At 43.5% G+C, this 19,823-nt stretch overlaps 1 protein-coding gene across 5 annotated transcripts in view; it reads left to right on the top strand.

Moving 5' to 3' along the window:
• The window catches only part of CYLD (CYLD lysine 63 deubiquitinase), a 102,331-nt gene that overhangs the window by 43,976 nt on the left and 38,532 nt on the right, over window positions 1–19,823 (top strand). For 4 of the 5 annotated variants that reach the window (XM_029608530.1, XM_029608525.1, XM_029608526.1 and 1 more), the window contains 4 exons: window positions 7,126–7,505; window positions 8,194–8,359; window positions 12,638–12,779; window positions 13,408–13,530. In XM_029608530.1, the coding sequence (XP_029464390.1) occupies window positions 7,126–7,505; window positions 8,194–8,359; window positions 12,638–12,779; window positions 13,408–13,530 (811 nt within the window). The remainder of the gene's footprint in view (window positions 1–7,125; window positions 7,506–8,193; window positions 8,360–12,637; window positions 12,780–13,407; window positions 13,531–19,823) is intronic. The other variant, XM_029608529.1, reaches the window with a different exon arrangement.

A 19,823-nucleotide genomic window follows, 5' to 3' on the forward strand; every position in this document is an offset into this window, starting at 1 on the left:
TCAAATGCCGTCTCTCATAAGCCAAGCCGCTAGACAAAAGCAATCCACCTGGTCGAAAAATACTGGACCCTGCTGCAGGAGATTCGGAAGATGACCCAGACGGAGCGGTCCGTCCACTGCAAGGTTGAGGAGATTCATGAACCACGGCCTCCGTGGCCATTCCGGAGCCACCAGCACCAACTCTACCGGATGGGCTTCTATCCTTCTCAAGACCTTGCCTACCAGAGGCCATGGAGGGAATGCGTAGAGCAGAATGTTGCGAGGCCATGGGAGAACAAGAACGTCCACCCCTTCCGCTCCATGTTCTCTTCTGCGACTGAAGAAGTGCAGCACCTTGGCAGTCCCCCGAGTCGCCAGTAGATCCAAACGGGGAATCCCCCACCGATGAGATATCAACGCAAACGCTTCGTCGGACAGCTCCCATTCTCCATGATCCAATCTCTGACGACTCAGAAAATCCACCTGTACGTAGTCTACTCCGGCAATGTGCGAAGCCGCTATCCTGAGCAGATTAATTTCTGCCCAGGCCATGAGCTTGTCTGCCTCCGCAGCTATGGGACGGCTCTTTTTTTTTTGCCTCCCTGCTGGTTGATGTATGCTACCGTCGTTACACTGTCAGAGAGCACTCTCACCGACCAACAATGAACCAGAGGCAAGAACTGCTGCAAGGCCAAACCGTACCACCCTGGTTTTGAGACGATTGATGGACCATTGCGCTTCCTGCTGCGTCCATTGGCCTTGCGCTGCCTGAATTGGCAAACTGCCTCCCAACCAGAAAGACTGGCATCTGTCGTCACAATAGTCCACTGAGGGATCTCCAGATCCACCCCCTGGGACAAGTGTTCGGGGCTTAGCCACCAAGCTAGGCTGGACCTGGCTGGTTCCTGGAGGGGTAAGGGGACTTGAAAAGCCTCCGACTTGGGGACCCAACGAGAGAGCAAAGCCCTTTGCAACAGCCTCATATGAGCGAAAGCCCACAGGACCAACTCCAGAGTAGACGCTATAGAACCAAGAACCTGTAAATAGTCCCACACCCTGGGAACTGGCAGGGACAAGAGATGCCGAACTTGCGACATGAGTTTGTCTATCCGTCCTTGCATCATGAAGACTTTCCCAATCCGAGTATCGAATCCCGCCCCCAAAAAATCCAGGATCTCTGCAGGGGACAACTGGCTCTTGTCTGCATTGATGATCCAACCCAGATGTCTGCACCACCTTGGCAATCGCTGCCTCGCATAGTTCCTTTGACTTTGCTTGAATGAACCAATCTTCCAAGTAGGGATGGACCAGGATCCCCTGGCGATGGAGAGCTGCCGCCACAACCACCATCACCTTGGTAAACGTGTGCGGAGCGGTAGCCAGCCTGAAAAGAAGTGCCTGAAACTGGTAATGCTTGCCAAGGACCATAAACCGGAGATACCACTGATGGACCTTCCGAATTGCAATGTGTAGGTACTCTTCCGTCAAATCGAGGGACGCTAAAAACTCCCCTGCTCTGATGGAGGCGATTATGGAACGTAGCGTCTCCATGCGATAACGGGGCACGCAGAGCTCTGTTGACCTTCTACAGATCTAAAATCGAATGGAAGGACCCCTTCTTCTTCAGAACCTGAAAATAAATCGAATATCTGCCGGTTTGAAGTTTATATGAAGGAACTGGAACGACTGCCTCGAGGTCTAACAACCGGCGAAGCGTGAGAGACACTTGGCGCCTTTTCTCCAGGGACCTGCAGGGCAACACCAGAAATAGATCACATAAGGGATGAGCAAAATCTAAGGCGTAGCCGTGTTCTATAATGTTTAGAACCCAATGGTCCGACGTTATTTTGACCTTGTAAAAGGGGGACAGCCGCCCCCAACGAACGGAACAGGAGTGGGCCGGTGCTATTTCATTGGGAGGCTAGAATGGAATGACTGGCTTAGACTGGCAAAAACGACGTTGCCCTCAAAAACGCAACCATGAAGGGTTGAAACCTCTGGAAGCATTTGGCTTATCCTCCGGGAGCTTGTACACTTTATTGTCCCCCAAGGACTTAATGAGCTGCTCCAAATCATCTCCAAAAAGTAATTTCCCCCGAAACGGAAAAGCACCCAGCTGCAACATCAGCCGACTAATTACAGAGCCATAAAAGCCTGCGGGCTGACACCGCAGAAGCCATAGTACGCAAAGACGTACGAAGGAGATCGTTCAAGGCATCCGCCCCATACGCTACAGACGCCTCCAAATGATCAGCCTGCTCAGACTCCTCCTGGGAGAGCTCTCTGGCACTCAGGAGTTGCACCCATCGGAGATTCGCACGCTGCATTAAACTACTGCAAATGGCCGCTCGAACCTTCAGAGCCGACACTTCGAAGATACGCCTGAGAAGTACCTCAAGCTTACGATCTTGAGGGTCCTTAAGGGCAGCCGCCCCAACCACTGGAATAGTCATAAGCTTGGTGACTGCGGATACGGCCGCATCCACCTTGGGGAACCTTAAGGAGGTTGAGAGAGTCGTCTGGCAGTGGGTACAATTTTTCCATAGCTCTGCCTACGCGAAGGCTAGCTTCTGGAGTATCCCACTCCCGAAACATCAGCTGGAGCAACATAGGATGAAAAGGAAAAGTCCTAGCCGGGGGACAAAGACCTGACAGCAGCGGATCCACCATGCCCTGATCCTGAGGCATCGGCGTCTGACCAGCCAGTATGCCCAACTCCGCTAGGATATGTGGAATCATTGGCTCCAACTCATCTCTACGAAAGAGCCTAAGGACCCGAGGATCATCCCCCTTCCACCGGGGCTGCACGCTCGGAATCCTCATCCATGTGCGTCTGAAGCGGATCTGCCAGCGGCAATGCACCCTGGCTCCCAGAACCGGACCCTTCCCAGACCACCTGAATCCGGGAGACCTCAGGAGGATCCGGCCTAGGAACTTGCACGGGAGGAGAGGGCCCAGCCCCAGGCCGCCCCAGAAGGGGCTCAGGATCCCCCATGGGCATAAGGCTAGCTAAATATGCCTTATGTAGCAGCAAAATAAAATCAGCCGAAAAAGGATGCTGGCCCTTTAAATTTTCTCGAGTGGAAGGTACCCAAGGGAGCAGGGAAGGTGGGAAACAAATCGTGGGGAGACTCAGGGCAAAAATAATGCGGAAATAACTGAGGAGGGAGATCCCCTCCTCCTGCAGAGCTATCTGCATAAACATCTGCAGCTCCTAAAATGGCCGCCGTTCCCACGTTCCACGGCAGCGGGGCAGGCTGAGTACCACGAGGCAGCATCGGGGCGCCCTCACCACGGGGCCGATGCACCTGCCACCCCCTTCCACCAGCCGCTACCACTGACGGGTCCTCGCCTCCGGGAAGACACCAAGAGCAGAGGCTAACTCGGGAGAGCCGTGCTGCTGGCTCCCCGCACACTTTACAGGCCGAAGCGAGCGGCATTGCCGCGCTGTAAAAGAGAGGATGCTGCCAATGTAAACACAGGAGCCCAGGAGGCCGAAGAAGAGCAGAGCAGCTCTAAAAAAAAAACGAGGCAGATCGTTTCTTTTTTTTTTTTTTTTAATCGCGTTGGCCTCACCAGCGCACAACCCGTGGTTGTCTCTGGGCCGGGGGGGGGGGAGGGACAGGCCCACTGGCTGCTGCTCCTGGTACACTAGAGCGAAGAGAAAACTTCCGGCACAGAGGAGAAAATGACTCTGCTCCTCGGGAGGACCAACTCTGTTTTGTTTTGTTTTTTAAACTTTGTTTCAGCCAGACAAATTTAAAAGATTCCTGTCACTACAACCTTTTTTTTTTTTTAAATAGAATCAATTAGCCAGGTCTACAGGTTCGGCCACCTTCATCTGCTGGAGACAGAGAAATACCGAAGGGGCTGCAGGTGGCGCATCCTACTTCCAGGGGTGCCCTTCAAGTTTTTCTCTGTCTCCATCTGCTGGAAGGGAGGCATAACCCAGCAGTCTGGGCTAGGCAGGGTGGGCGGTTTATAAAACAGGGAAAAGAAAACTGTCAGGTTGTTGCAAATGAAGGCTCACGGCGCTGTAACCAAACAGAGGCTGGTTCCAGTTGAGGTGGAAGCCCAAGGAGGAGAAGAATAAGGAAAATGCCAAGCAAAAAATAAATAAAACTAAAAATAGTGGGAAATGTGTGCCACTCCTTTCCATGGGTCAGATTTTACCTGTTCCCCCTTCAAACAAAATATTGAGTTATTCTGGGTTCCTTTCCTATACTTATCCCTTCCTTATCTTCCTTAATATGAAGACTAAGATGGTAACTTGTACATGTACGCTCGGATGCTGGTTCATGCGAATGGACATGGCCATTTTACAACATAATTGCATATATGTGCACATATTATAAAATCGGCAGTATGCTCGTAGTTTTATATGGATGCGTTGCGTGTGTGTGCAAATGCCGACTCTACCGTATAAGCGGGAAGGATTTTGCTAGGAACGCATGCCGACCCAAGTACCCATTTCCCCAGTTCGCCCCGGTAAAGGACAGGACTTCCTAACCCCGTCCTAGCTAGATAGCCATTCCCTTTTACCTATTAGCCTCGACCCTTCAAACCCCGCTGACTAGCCCTGATTTTTATTTTTAAAACTTGCTTGCCATCTGTAGCAGAAGTAAAGTTATGTGATAGGAGACCCTGGCGCATGCAAGTACTCGAGTGCAGGCTGCAGACCCGGAACGCCTATGTCCCGCCCATGCCCAGCCCCTTTTTGGCCTTCCCAACTTGTGCGCGTAATGCGAGATATGCACGTACTCTGGCGCCTCTTAAACTCCACGTGCTGCACCCTGGCTGACACTCGCGTATCTCCTGCCTTTGGCACGCGTAGGGCTTTTAAAATCAGCCTGTTAGTGCCCACTCCCACTGTCTACCAACCCCACTAAAAGTTCTGTAATTATGCCAGAAATATAATTTTGGGAGGAAATTTGATATTCCTTTCCTACTGCATGACATTTTACCTTCATCTTTAATTCCCACTGGATTCTGCTATTTGATGGTGTATGAGAGAAAAAAAAACGTTAGCAAATCTGGATCTCTTTCTTTAATTTTTGTAATGACTAATCTTCATTACATTGCTAAATCTCCACCCTTCAGATTCCGGGAGCTGATTATAGTACGGCTTGTGACACCAAGTAAAACAAGTTTATGATCTCACACCAGTCCCAAGGGTACAGTTCTCCATTTCACAAAATGATCATGCTAAAATAGGCAGGGACTCTGGCAGGGTCTGTTCAGGAAAAAAAACAAAAACAATGATTTAGCAAGGACATAGGATTATATCATAGCCCCAAAAAGGTGCAGGTTTTCCCAGACTGAAATGGAACACACTGGCAAAGGGAAGCTTACAGATATTTTCAAGGAGGCCCAGGCCTAAAATACACAGAGCCAAAATACGCCATGGCATCTGTGCACCCCCTTCCCGTCATTCTACATTTCCCGCCAATAGGCTTGCTAGCCCAGAAAGTGCCACAGGTGACCGGCGGTGCTCAGAATCTACCTGAGGTGGACCGTCCGATAACAGGGGCATCGCCTGACCCATCTAAGACTTGCAACTATGACCCAGTTTGGAAAAAAAAGTGTGCCGAAATCTCTCAAGAAGGAAGTATCAAATGCTGTTATATAGATACATTCCATTTATTAGAAGAAAGTTGTAAGAAAAAGGCTATGAACAGAAAGAAAAAACACGAAAGGATAGAAGGAAAGAATACTAGTGTTCTTCATAATATTATTAATTGAACATTAGCATTTTTGCAAATGATGAGGGGGCTTAACCAGCTGTTTGGGCGGTTGGGATTTTATATTCAATTTTTTTTTTATTATTTTCATTCTATTAAAAAAACAGCAAATCGTACAGCGTTGCTCGCACAACAATGAGCTGCACAGGAGAGTTGTCAGAAGGAAACCTTTTAGATGACCTCATGCCAAAACGTCAGTTTAAATATTTCCCTATACCCAGAGGGCTTGCAATCAAAGTTTGTACCTGAGGTAATGGAGGGTAAAGTGCCTTGCCCAAGGTCACAAGGAGTGACAGCAGGACTCAAACCCTGGTCTCCTGGTTCATAGTCCACTGCTCTAACCACTAGGCTACTCCTCCCCCTTTTTTCTTTTTTCTGGGTAAGGAGAAGACATCATATATCTGTGTATGAAGTTGATTTATTAAAGCTGTGTCTGAGGGCTTCAGCCAGGTCTCCGTGATAGCACAGATGTCTGGCCTGGCATCAAGCAGATAGTCGTGAAGGATGTGGGTTTTTTTGGTAACTGACTGGGCATTGAATAGTGTTAAAGTAAATAGGGCCAGCCCAAGTAGTTGCGTAAAGGGGGAGATCATCACCGGAGTTAAATATCTACGAGTTATGGGTTGGTATCGTAACGTTGGCTTCATCTTGAAGCAGGTGTTGTGATGTAATGTGTGAATTGGGTATCCTAGCATCATGATAGGACTAAAGAGATCACTTTGATGGGATTTGCCAGCAGATGATGTCCTATAGCGTAATGGAAGTGACGAATTGTGGAAGTATAATTTGAGGGGATATGATTAATGTAGCATGGCAGTATCGATTCTTAACTGAATGAATGGTTGAGAGGCTGAATGAATGCTGAGGTGGCTGATTGAAGCTTGATGTGGCTGGGTGAATGCTGAGGTGGCTGGGTGAATGCTGAGGTGGCTGGATGAGAGCTGAGGTGGCTGGATGAATGATGAGGAGCCTGTGTGAGTGCTGATGATCCTGGTTGAATGCTGGGGTGGCTGGATGAATGCTGGTGGCTTAGAAGGTAGGCGGTTGGCCTCCATCTACCTTCTAATAATAATGTGGCCCTAGATAAAATAAATAAAATTTGCCCACCCCTGCCTTGCATCATCAATAAACAACTTTCTGAGGCTCTTGATGTGGAATTCAGTTAAATTGTAATTCTGGAAATAAAGTTATTTAATTTTGACAAATTTAGATATATTGCAATTGTTCTAGAGCTCAGAATAACAAAACTCCCAGTTTTCCAAGAAAAAAAGCATATGTAGAAGTTAGTTACTCCTTTTCTGTTGAGATGATTAAGGAACCGAAAATGTAAGATTTTTATCTTGACCTTTAAACAAGGCGCATACATTTTTTTTTTTTTTTTTCCCCCCCTCCTATGTGTTTGCAGTTTCTGAGGATCCTGTTAAATCATTATCGGACGCATCATCTGGCTTTGGTCACTGCTCTCCACCTCTGCAGCCCGCCGTAACAAACTGCCTGTCCAGCGAGAACCGCTTCCATTCTCTGCCGTTCAGCCTGTCCAAGATGTCCAGTGTGAACGGGAGCATTGGCCACACCCCCCTCTCCTTATCTGTCCAGTCGGTCATCGGAGAACTGAACAACGCTTCCATCCAGGAGAGCATGCCTGATCCGGTCCCTCTCCTTAACCTGCACGGGCTCGAAGTGGGCTCCTTGGCTGAAGTGAAAGAGAACCCGCCTTTCTTTGGCGTGATTCGCTGGATTGGTCAGCCATCCGGGGTAAATGAAGTGTTGGCGGGACTGGAACTGGTAATTAACATATACTGAACTGTGAAAGTCTTATTTAGAGCATTTTGTAATCACTAAGTGGAGTCTGGGATGAAGCTAATCTGGTATAAAGAGAGAACAGTTGTTTTAAAAACTCTCTTTCTTTGGTCTTATACTTTTAGCTCATTGTTCTTCTGATTTTTAACACCAGTTTCCATCTCTGCCTTTACTCCTCCCTGCTGTATAAATTGGTGAGGGCGTAGAGATATAGAAGGGGGGGTTCAGAAGTTGAAATGTTATGGTGTAAAAATAGTGAGGGCCTGATACTTATAATAGGTGCTTCTTTATTGGCACAGTCTCTTGTTATAAAGTCAGGCCCGAAATATCTTGCCAGATCTGTCGCCAACTGTAGTGATCTTGGTCATGTTGGGCACATTTTTAAATTCATTTACATTTGGTGCTCAACATTTGTATTATTGTGCTGGTCTTCTGCTTGAGGAAAGTGCTGTAATAAAAAGAATACTTCCTGGAGGTCGGATATACTGAACATATTTTTCCTATAGACGCAAAGTTGAGGGCCAGATGTACTGAGCTTTTCTCTCCATGGTTCTCATGGATGCTTGGTAAGCTTTTGTAGGAACATGTTTTATCTTACAAAACTAAAGCTGTCTCTGCCCTTCCCACCCTGCTCCCCCACCACTCTCTCTCTCTCTCTCTCTATCCTGTTTAGGAAGACGAGTGTGCAGGCTGCACAGATGGCACCTTTAAAGGGACGCGGTACTTCACGTGTGCTCCAAAGAAAGCGCTCTTTGTTAAACTCAAGAGCTGTAGACCGGATTCCAGGTTTGCATCCCTGCAGCCAGTTTCCAACCAGATTGAGCGCTGCAACTCTTTAGGTAAAAAAAAACAAAAAAAACGAGGCCTTATTGATCATTTGTGAACTTGTACTAATTAAATTCTCTTTGGTCCTTCTGTGGATTTTCCTCTAAGACTTCTAAGAACAGAAATAAATGTAATCCATCTTTCTCTATGAACTTTTACATCTGTAATGTGCCTTCTGCAGGATGAAAATGTCCCATTTTGAAACTTTAGGATGGAAAAGGAAGTTAATACAAACTGGTTTATTCACTGGATATGCTGAGTAGTAGGGATGTGCAGGGCCATTTTTTGTTTTGTTTTTGAATTATTTGTTTATTTTGTGGGCTTTTTTTTTTTTTTTAGTTTTGTTCTTTTCTGAAAATAGTGTGCACATTTTGCAAATAGTGAGCACAGTGTTCTGAAGCAAATGAATCCTAAAAATTTTTAGAAATTTTCAGGAGGATTCTCCATTCGTTTCAGGCTAAAGTGAACCAAAACAAAAATACTAGATTTGTTTTGGATTACCATTTGTTTTAAAATGAAAGCACATCCCTACTGATTAGTTAATGTATACTGACTATATTGACATGCTCTTTCTCATTGGGTCTTCGTAATATATCACAAGCTTATACTGTCATGCCTGCTTCAAAGAAACCTGCATTCTAGAAACCTAAGAACATTTGGATTTATTTTTTTATCTTACAATAAAAATCTCTTTTTTTTTCTCTATTTGGAGAAAAAACATTTGTAAAATCCAATCCATATCTACATTGAGGGCAAACATAACTAACAGAGTAACCTTGAAGAGAAGCCCCCAAAACAATCAAAATTCTCAATTATTCTAATTCCTTCACCATGGTTGTCAATCCAACAAAGGATTCCATTGTCTCTTTCACATAAATTAGTTTTAGACTCAGAAGTATAGATAATATGATTTTAAAAATAGACAGTAAGGAGTAATTTGGAACCTTTACTACTTCAGTAAATGATTTTTAGATAAATCCACACCTGCTGCTTTCAAAATGTTGTTCAGAAACTTGGTAACTACAATTTTGTCTGTTTTCAAAGAAAGGTATTTATGCTAAATTTTGATTGTTTTAATTTATTTCACAATTATATTGCATATCAAATTCATATCATTTTAATGCTTATATTAAGTTTTGATTTGTTTTTGTTTTAGTTAAAATTTTTATTGTGCATTACATCATACTATATCATTTTATTTTTAAAATGTATTGCATATCGCATTGGTTTACAATGTAAGAATTGTGAATAAGATGTAAATAAACTAAATCTTTAAAATCACTGTTTTAGTAAGTGCCTGTTAATTTAAACCTTTATTTTTACTGGTCTCATGAAAAATCTGATTTCTTGCAAGTAATTTCTTTAACCTTGCAAAACTGAGGTTAAGGAAATTACTAATTTGTGAAAAGAAATCTGATTTTTCAATTCCTTCACTGGTACCTGCTGAGACTTCATGTGAGCCAGCACACGAGTCTCAAACCTATTGATAGTTCTCCATAGTTTAGGATGATTATCAGTATCTCCTGCTGTCATGGTCATTTTTCAAAAGCAGATAATCTGGTTTAAACTCCTGTGATGTAGCAGAGGAACATTCCTTTCCAACCAACCAACCAAGAAGGGAGAACCACAGTCAATAGTCTGTCTATTTATTTATTTATTTATTTATTTATTTAGATTTATATTCTGCTTTTCGCACTTTTTTTTTTTTTCAGCACTTCAAAGTGGATTACATTCAGGTACTGTAGGTATTTCCCTATCCCCAGAGGGCTTACAATCTAAGTTTTGTACCTGAGGCAATGGAGGGTAAAGTGACTTGCCCAAGGTCACAAGGAGCGACAGCAGGACTGGAACCCTGGTCTCCTGGTTCATAGCCCACTGCTCTAACCACTACTCCTCCAGTCTATTGCACATCCAGATGTTCTCAGAATTGTTTCAAAGTCCCTTCTGCAACAACAGCCGCATGAGTAGACTAGGAATTCTCATTTGGGCCCAGGGCTAATACACTGCCTCACTTTGCAGTGGCTGCTTCTCTGTGCCACTGGTTGTGAGACTCACTGCTGTGCAACTACTTCCTGATAGCCATATCAGGACCCTCAACTGCCCTACTGCTCTCTGGCGGGTCTCTTCTAGCTCCAATGATACCATCAAACCTCACTTCATTGCCTGGCAGACACCAGATCCACCTTTTATTTATTTATTTTTTTTTTTCTGGGAGCTTCTGGAAAACTTGGGGATCTGCAACATGTCCAGATTGAGGGTCTGGTCTTCTGATGCCAAGAATTGCAACACTTGGGTCAGACGTCTGGATTACAGCCTCATGACCATCTGTGGATTGCACATAACTGTATAACAAATTCAAAAGTGAAAATCCTTCCTTCTGCTTTGTTTCATTATTAAAGAATGGTAAAAATAGGAATTCAGCCAGGGAGAGCATTTCACACATGATTGGCAATGGCAGCCATCTTCGATCACCAGCATAGTTATAATAAAAGGGTAGGCAACTCCGGTCCTGGGGTACCACACACACAGGTCTGGTTTTCAAGACATCCCTAATAAATATGCATGAGGTATATTTGCATGCAATAGAGGCAGTACTTGCAAATATACCTCATGCATATTCAATGTGCATATCCTGAAAACTGGATCTATTTGTGGTACTGGCAGAGCTACCAGGCTGCTCTCCGCTTCTCAGCGCCTCAAGTTCTGTGTCACTGCTCGACCCTAAGCAGGGCATCTTCTCTCTTCGGTCTCCTGGCCACACCTAGTCTTCTCCCTCCTCTATATTATGGGGTACTGGGCTGCTTCGGGTTCACTTTTTTTTTTCCTCCTTATTTGCCCCTCGTCTTATACTCTCCAGCTGATAAATATGCATAAGCATGGAGTGGATGGAGGGTCTCTGCCGCATTGCATGTCTTTTCCCCCTTTCCCTTCTACGTATGCTAGAGTCAGCGTTTTCTCCGTTTCAGTGCTCTCCCTTAATCCTAGGGTCCTTCTGACCTTTGGCGTTCCTTTGGCCAGTCCGTGACTCCTGCTTATGAGCTTACGTTGCTGCATTGTCCCTCTGCCTTGGTTTTATTTACCCAGGCTCTTACAAACAGGCAGATCTCGATAAGCATCCTTCAGTGCTGGTCTAAAGTTCTCATCTGGGCAACGTTTCCTTTTTTTTAGCTGTGACAATGTTTTTCTTGGCCTGTCAGTATATTTGTCTGCATACTGCTTGGCTATTATGATTCATATTTGGTGCTTTGAGTGGTAAAACATGGGATATCTCCCTACAGCATCCGATTGTAAATAGAATATCCCTTCAAATGGGGAAATGGGTTTGTGTGAAAAAAAATGATTTAAGTGAGTAAGGATTGTTACTAACAAGTAGACAGTGTTACTGTAAAATAGTGTTTCATCGATTAGACTATGGTAAAATACCAGGAAGATTTCTAGCAAGTATTGTGACTTTTTAAATCAAGAGCACTGTGCTTAAGCTGCCACCAGAGTCTGTCTCATTTCTCTACAGTTCTAATCATTTCATTTCTATAGTGTGCATAGTTTTTTTTTTTTGCTTTTGTTGTTTTAGATTTTCTCTGTCTTTCTTTCTCTCACCTTCCTGATCACAAGGAGACATTTCTGATTGGCAGATTCTTGGCGAAGTCCCGAACTGGGTCTGGTTTTCAGGATGTCCGCAATGAATATCCATTAGACGTATTTGCACAGTCGCGCTAGTTTTGCATAGTTTGAGTTTTGTGGCCCTTGAAGACCGGAGTTGAGAACCCTTGTTATAGAGTTGAATCTGCCTTACCTCAAAGTTCGTTAGTGTCCCTTCGGAAGCTGTATTGGAATCCAGCAGCAAATCTGTATACTGCCAGCAGATCCATTTCAGAAGTGACTGGTTGTATTGTAAAGTAGTTTGGGATTTTATGTGGGTGAAAGATGTTTTTTATAAATTATTATTTATTCAAAGTTTTTTTCTTTACATATTCAGTTAAATGTGATTTCTGAGGCAGCAGTTGTGATGCAATCATTTTGAAAGCCAAATAACATCTATATTTTTTTCAGGATATTTAAACGTGGTAAAAACCAGGTAAAGTGTTTTCCATTTTGCAAATTTCTAAGCTTTTATGTTTGTTGCGGATGGGAAATTTTATAGGTAATGAGAGGAGACCTGCAAATTCATGGTGGATTTTGAAAAGAAAACAAAGCACAAAGAGGAAAAAAATATATCCAGTGTCGTATTTGTAATTTAAACTCTCGATAGGGGAAGTCTTTTTAAATGTTGTTTTTTACTCTTACCTTTTCAGCTTTTGGGGGTTACTTAAGTGAAGTTGTAGAAGAAAATACCCCTCCAAGAATGGAAAAAGAAGGCTTTGAAGTGATGATTGGGAAGAAGAAAGGTATTCAGGGCCATTACAACTCCTGTTACTTGGATTCTACCTTATTCTGGTGAGTTTTAGAAGACCAAGGATCACCCTGGTGGTGGGTGGGAGGAGCAGCACGAATGCAAATCTCTGGCAAAAGGCAGGCAATGCAAACATTGTGACGCTGCATGAGAAGAAAGCAGTGGCGTCCATGATCTAAAAAGCAGCATAAATCGAAATGCATCCGCTCCGATACTGCGAATGCAAAAAAAAACAAACTGCACCATCTTTAACGGACTGAAAAGAAACACCTGCTGCCCGTTTAGGTTGCCATCTTTCCCTTCTATTTAAATTTTGGTCCCCCATCAGAAGATGGGTTAGGTCCAGCCACGGCTGTGGAAATAGAGCCCTGCAGAAATGCTGAGGCCAAGGGAAAAAAAAACAACAAAACAAATCTTCAGAACGAATGCACGTTACTTGTAAATTTACAAGGATAATTGGTGCCCAGGCCGATTCTGCACTGGTGCCTCAATGGTCTGAACTGGTACAGGATCCAGGGACTCTTTGGCTTTCAGACCCCCTCATATTATCCTCCTTCCTCCCCGCCCCCCCTCACCTCTTCAAACTGAAACCTACCTGAGTTGGAATATGAAATTTATGTCTCTTGATCATTAGATTTTAAACAAAAACCACTTTTTTTTTTTTTTTTTAAGCTTGTTTTCCTTCAGCTCGGTTCTAGACACCGTTCTGCTGCGACCAAAAGAAAAAAGTGATGTGGAATACTACAGTGAAACCCAGCAGCTACTGAGAACCGAGATCGTGAACCCCCTGCGGATGTACGTACTCCTCCCAAGGATGGTGTTTCTGTCTGCCTTGCAGATTGTTCCTCTGTTAAACCAGGCAAAACCTTTTATAGTATACACTGGTAAAAAGTACCTGGCATTGCTCAGGTAATCTGATCTAGAACAGCCCGTGTATGTGTGCACCTATGGGAATGGGATCCTCGGCTTGTGTGTGTGTGTGGGGGAGGAGGGGGCCTCTGTGTGCATGTGTGTTGGTGCGTGTGCCTGTCTGTGTACTTCTATGTGTGTGTGATGGCTGTGTGCATTTATTGCCTGCCTGTGTGTGCATGTTCCTGTGTGTGTGTGGAGAGGAGCCTGTGGGCTTGCTTGTGTGTGAGCATGTGTGAGTGTGTGCTTGTTTTGTGTGTGTGTGTGAATGTGCATGTGGGTGCCTGGCAGTCCGAGCTTTGCAGGCAGAGCAATATTGTCCCTGGACAATACACTTTCCACTGTCCTGGCTGCCAACTGATTGACCGACCATCACGCCATAAGCCTTTCATATAGATATATAGATTACTAAGTCCTGCCCAGGTGTTTTTTTTAGGTTTTAAACAACATTTGTTTCTGAACCAAATGTACCAGTGATGAAGCAAAGTTCATTTTTTGTGCCTAGCCAAACTTTTGTTAAAATTCTACTTGAATTACTTGCTGGGAACGAAAAATAGTAAAATTGCTTTGCAGTGACAATATGTAGTTCTGCAGTATTTTAGGTGCATGTACCTTTAGGAGTACTTTTGTAACAGCACACACACAAGTCAGCAAAAATGCTTAAGGTGCACTAAATTCAAACGCATGCATGTATATTCAACATTTTCCATCAAAACTACCAGCACACAATTACACCTGCCAAAATATATGCAGATATTTTTAGGGAATCTTTGGTGTACACATTGAAAATCCAAAAGCGTGCACGTAAATGCAATCCCTTCTCCGGTCTCCCTCTGGGAATGCTTCTGCTCAATTCAGGTGAACTTCCATGCGTACAGGCCATATTGGGAGGCAACTTTCAAATGAGCCGCTTCTCTGGGTGTTTTACCCAACTCAGTGCCTTTGAAACTTACTGTCTAAGGGGGTCATTTATCAAAGGCTTATCGCACGCGATAGAATGCAAATTAGGGGAGTGGGAGGTGTCGGGGAGGGGGCAGAATCTGCGGTGTCTTCGCTATCGGTGATAATGTTACTAACATTATCGTCGGCAGTAGCGTGCCGAATAGCACCACCTTTCACGGTGGCGCTATTCGGTGTGAAAGCCGGCAGCCGGTGCACCGCCGTGGTATGAAGGCTGCGGGCTTTCGCAGGCCTGCCCCCCCGTTTTCGCAGGATTCATCTTTCTGCGAGGAATGATGAATCCAGGCCAAAGTGTTTTTAGCATGTTGAGTAGGAGTTCAGAAGTTATAACCGAAACTTTGTTTTGGGTTATAGATCTAGTTGGCAAATATACAGTTGCTAAAATACCTCTGGACGGTTGCACGTTTATAAGTCAGGGCGCTGTGGTTTCTTGCAGGGCTGTTTGTTTGCAATGTTAAATGCACAATGCTAATGAGCTTGGCATTTTAGGGGCTTGAGCCACCCGAATTTGGTGCTTGGGGAAAAATTTCCGCCTCAAAGCTATCTCGGGTGAGTTCTGCACTGCCATGTTAAGGACCTGGATTTAATTTCATGGTCCGATCTTCCATTCACTAGGCTGACTGGGGAGGTGGTTTTTACAGCCCTCTGGGGTAGGGAGTCCCAGCCGGCATGCAGTGGTGACACCTAAATGCCAGATCTTGGGCCCGCACTTGGTGGACTCTGGAAGACGGACTCTGCAATGACTGAGCGGCATGTTTTGAGAAGGGATAAAAAAAAAATAAGGGAAAAAAGGAACAATCCCTGGGCAGTTGTGAGTGAAGGCTTCTGGTGTCACGGCCGACTAGAAAACAGTTTCAGTTGAGCTGGAAGCCCAGAATAGGAGGAAATCCTGCTGAGCTAAAAAAAAAAAAAAGTTATTCTGTGATGAGAAGCAATCTCATCTTGTGTTCACAAATAAAGATGGCTCGGCATAATACATTATCCCCTTCATTCTGTTCTGCATGTCCCTCAGTATCCCGTCCCAGACAAGCAGCCACTCTGCGGAGATCACCAACATGTGGAATTGGACAAAGGAACCCCACTGAGCCTAGTCATGCTGTTTATTCCCCTACAGATAGGAGTAGTAAAAAGCTGAAATTTCAGTCAACAGACTGCCTCATTTAAATAGGGCCAAAACCGTTTTGGTGGTCCAGTTCTATAAGAATTGATGGAGAAAACAAAAAAGGAATAAAATTATTAAAAAAAAAAAAAAAAAAGTTTAGAAAAATATTATCACATTTTCTTAGGCTGCTTTGGTCTTGACCATGAATAATGCTTCCTTGTTATGGTCCTGTCAGTATCTAGGTGGGCTGTGCCTTCTGTGGTTAGAAAGACCCCTACATGAATGGCAGTTTCAGATGCAGTGACTGCAGCAGAAAATTAACAAGCTCTCTTGTCTTTCTGGATCCACGTCTGTCTCTTCTGCTATTTTTCAAGGCTTTTGTGGCGTTTGTGTTTCCAGTGACACTGATCTTGAGCAGATGTTTCCTAGGTGTTGAGATCAAGAGTCTGAAGATCTCACTTGCAGACGCCCTTGAATTGGGCAGATGGCCGATTGACCTTTTTGCCAGAGGTAGCTGTCTGCATAGGATATCTTTGGGAATTCAATGGATGTGCCTGAGCCATCTTTTTGAATGAAGCAAAGTTAATGGAAATTTGAGCATGCTGCAGAACTTCAGGATTTTACTATTCCTGAAAATGTTTAGGATGCATCACAGGCAGTACAAGTGGAAACTCTTCGTCTCTTCTATTGATGTGAGTGTAGTGCCCTTTTCTCACTACTGTAGAGGAGAGTATTGACATGGGCTTTGTAGATGCAGATTTTAGTATTATCCGTAAGTCTGCTGTTTTTCCACACTCTCTTTTATAAGCCTGGACATTGGTGACAGCTTTTCTAATTTCTGTGCCAAGTGATAGGTTGTCTGTGATGGTGGATCCCAAATATATGAACTTACCAACAATGTCTAATGTGCAAATGTTTGTTATTGATGGAGGGGGGCTTGTCAACATCTTGTCACACATTTGGCTTACCTTTAGTCTGAAAACAAAAGTCCTGGCATGCTTGAGAGAAGTGGTCCACAAGGAGATGTGACTACTCACACTTTAACAGCAGTGTCATCGGCAAATAACAGTTCTTTAATGACAACTCCACGCACCTTGATTTTTACTTTGCGTCAAGAGAGGTTGAACAGTTTCCCGTTAGATCCTTTATGCAGGTATATAACCCTCGGTTGTTGACCCAAAAGCCCACTCACAGGATCACAAAAGAATATACCAAACAAGGTAAAGGTAAAGGCATATACGCCCCTGTTTGAGCCCCGTTACATATGGCGAAGCCCTCTGAGGTTGAGCCTTTGTATTGGTTGATGCCTTTCATGTTATCATGGAAGGACTTAATCAAGCTGAGAAGCTTAGGAGGATAGCCGGCCTTTTCCAGCAGCTGGAACCGAGGTGAAAGGCCTTTAGTGAGATCGATGACAACAGTATATAGTGGCTCTCTCTGTTCTTTGCCTTTCTCTGGAAGCTTCATTAGAGAGAAGATTGTGTCAGTGGTCAACTTTTCAGATTAGCAGCTGTACTGTTATCCAGTGCAGGCTCTCAGCAAGGAGCTGAGGTGTGTTTAGGACAATGCGTGCAAAGACTTTGCCAGTCGTGCTGAGGAGAGAAATACCATGATTGTTGTCCCTGCTGCCATCCATGTTCTTATGAGGGGCATCTCTCATGTCTTAGGGAACTGTGTCTTCCTGATGAGAATTTAAGACATGCCATACTGAGTTAGACCAGTGGGCCATTAAGCTGAACATCCTGGATCCAACAATGTAGTGACCAGCAAACCCCAAAATGAAAGTCTGTTTCATGTTGCTCTCCCCAATAATTTAAAGATGGGGGGGAAAACAAATTCTGTTTGGTTAAAGAAATTTACCAATCTTTTTTTGTAAACTAGCTTGAACCACATTTTCATTCAATAAGTTTCATACATTTACTTGTGTGTTGACTTAAAAAAAAAATATACGCTTAAATTTGTTTTAAATATGCATCTGTTAGTTTCAGGGAGCATCCCCTAGTTCTATATTATTTGACACAGAAGTTATTTATTTATTTAATTTTTAGTCTGTATAGTCCTATAGGGAGTAAAATCAATATAGAAAAGGTAAACAATAAGCTCCTCTATACAATATTGTGTTAACTGGTTTTTCAATGAGCTTTTCCCTCGTTGTAAATGTTGCCTGCTTGGAATGCACTGCCTGTAACAAACACACCTGTTATCACTGCATTGGGACCTTCATAATTGTGGGCTATATGCATCACCTCTGCCTCTGACTGCAAACCACTATTGCACAGCTCTCATTATAATCATCGGTCCCTAAAATCACAAATATTTTTTTTAAAGTTTTAAATTGCAAATAAAACCAATTCATCGTATCTTTAGAATGCTGAAAAATCGATGATCACCGTGACTCCAATGCTGAAGGATTGCTGAACGCTGTCTCTCCAAATGTTTATGTCCCAATGTTTGTCTCAACATTGCCCGTATTTTGGAAGTCTCTTCTTCCTGCCTCAGAAGGAACTGGTTGCAAGTGTTCCTCAATGAAGCTAATATTGCTCAGGCATAATGAAAGCATTTCAGCTGTGTTATTTCTTGAAATGAGCATGGAGATGCCATATTTAACTCTACAACCATTCAGAACTGCACCCTCATACAGTTGCCTAGTTGGGTGCAACATGCAAAACTTTGACAACTGTACAACTGTCAGAGCCACCCGGAACATCAGAGAATAATTGATAAACATTAAAATGAAGAATACCCAAATGTACTTCACGAAACTGAATAAAATAAAGAAAACTCAAGAATGACAAACTAAAATAAAGAATGTCAAGCCACTTCCTAGTTGAGACCTAAAGGATGAACAATGCTCAGTGTTCATCCAAAATCGTTTGCGTTAAGTAAATCCTCTATTACCCACTCTTATGGATTGTGGTACCTGATCTATCACTAGCCATCGTAGCTCAGAAAAAAGATGCATATCCTCAATGCAGTGCTGCACAATAGGTGCCTTTGTTTTATTGGTGGCTAGACAGCTCTTGTGTTTAATTGGGTTTCACGGATCACAGGGGCAGATTATGACATAAGCAAACCACTGTGACGAACAGTCCGTGCAATGATGTAATTTGATGCTATTCACTCTATTTAATAGATACCATTAGGTGCCAGTGATCGTTTGATCACGTTGAATTTTAAAAGCCCATATACATGAGTAACACACTTATTTATGTATTTAAAACATATACTGGAAATCATCATTTCTAAGCGGCTAACAATAAAAACATTCATAAAATTCATTATACATAAAACAAAACAAGTCGCACAGACAAATCAATACATCTAGCATGTCAACAAAATACTCTGTCATACTTAGATATGTGTGGACAATGGACCTATCTCACTACCTTAACTTTTGCAAAAATATTCTTAAGTTATATGGCTTCTCTACCACAAGTGCAATTTTGATGGAGACTGTTTGTTTTTTTCTATTCAATCATGCACTATTCAGAAAAGTCCTAGGAAAACAAAAAGGTCTTTAACATTTAACATTTTCCTAAATTTCAAAAGGGAAGATTCCTCCTTTAATCCCCGAGATAGGGCATTCCGTAGTTCAGGAACCTGTACGTAAAAGTCTTTCGTGAGTTTCATCTAGACTGATGATTTTAAATGATGGGACATTCAAAAGATTCTGGCTCAAAGATCTCCCAGATCTTACTGAGCAATAAAGCTTTAAGGCAGCATGGATACTAGAGGGAAACTAAACCATTCAAACCCTTAAAAACTAAATTAAGATCTTAAGATATCCTCCATTTAATGAGAAGCCAGTGTAATTCCATCAATATAGATGATATGTGATATATTTTAAAAGTCGTTATTTATGCACATATAGAAAAGGGGTCGAGTTAGAGCATGTTGGGGTGTTCCGGGACGCGCCCAACTGTTACTCGTGTAAATCCATATTTTAAATCCAGCGGCCACAACGCGTGGTGGTCTGTTAGCTGCGCATATTTACTAGATGAGGTGCAAGTCTGTATAAATCTCTAAGATCTAAAATTACTGGGTGAGGGGTCTGGGTCAGTTGGGGGGAGTGCAGGCTGAAGAACCAGAGGGGTCAAGATGGACTGGGCAAAACTGG

Source organism: Rhinatrema bivittatum, chromosome 7, assembly GCF_901001135.1.
Source record: "Rhinatrema bivittatum chromosome 7, aRhiBiv1.1, whole genome shotgun sequence".
In the NCBI taxonomy this organism is placed as follows: domain Eukaryota; kingdom Metazoa; phylum Chordata; class Amphibia; order Gymnophiona; family Rhinatrematidae; genus Rhinatrema; species Rhinatrema bivittatum.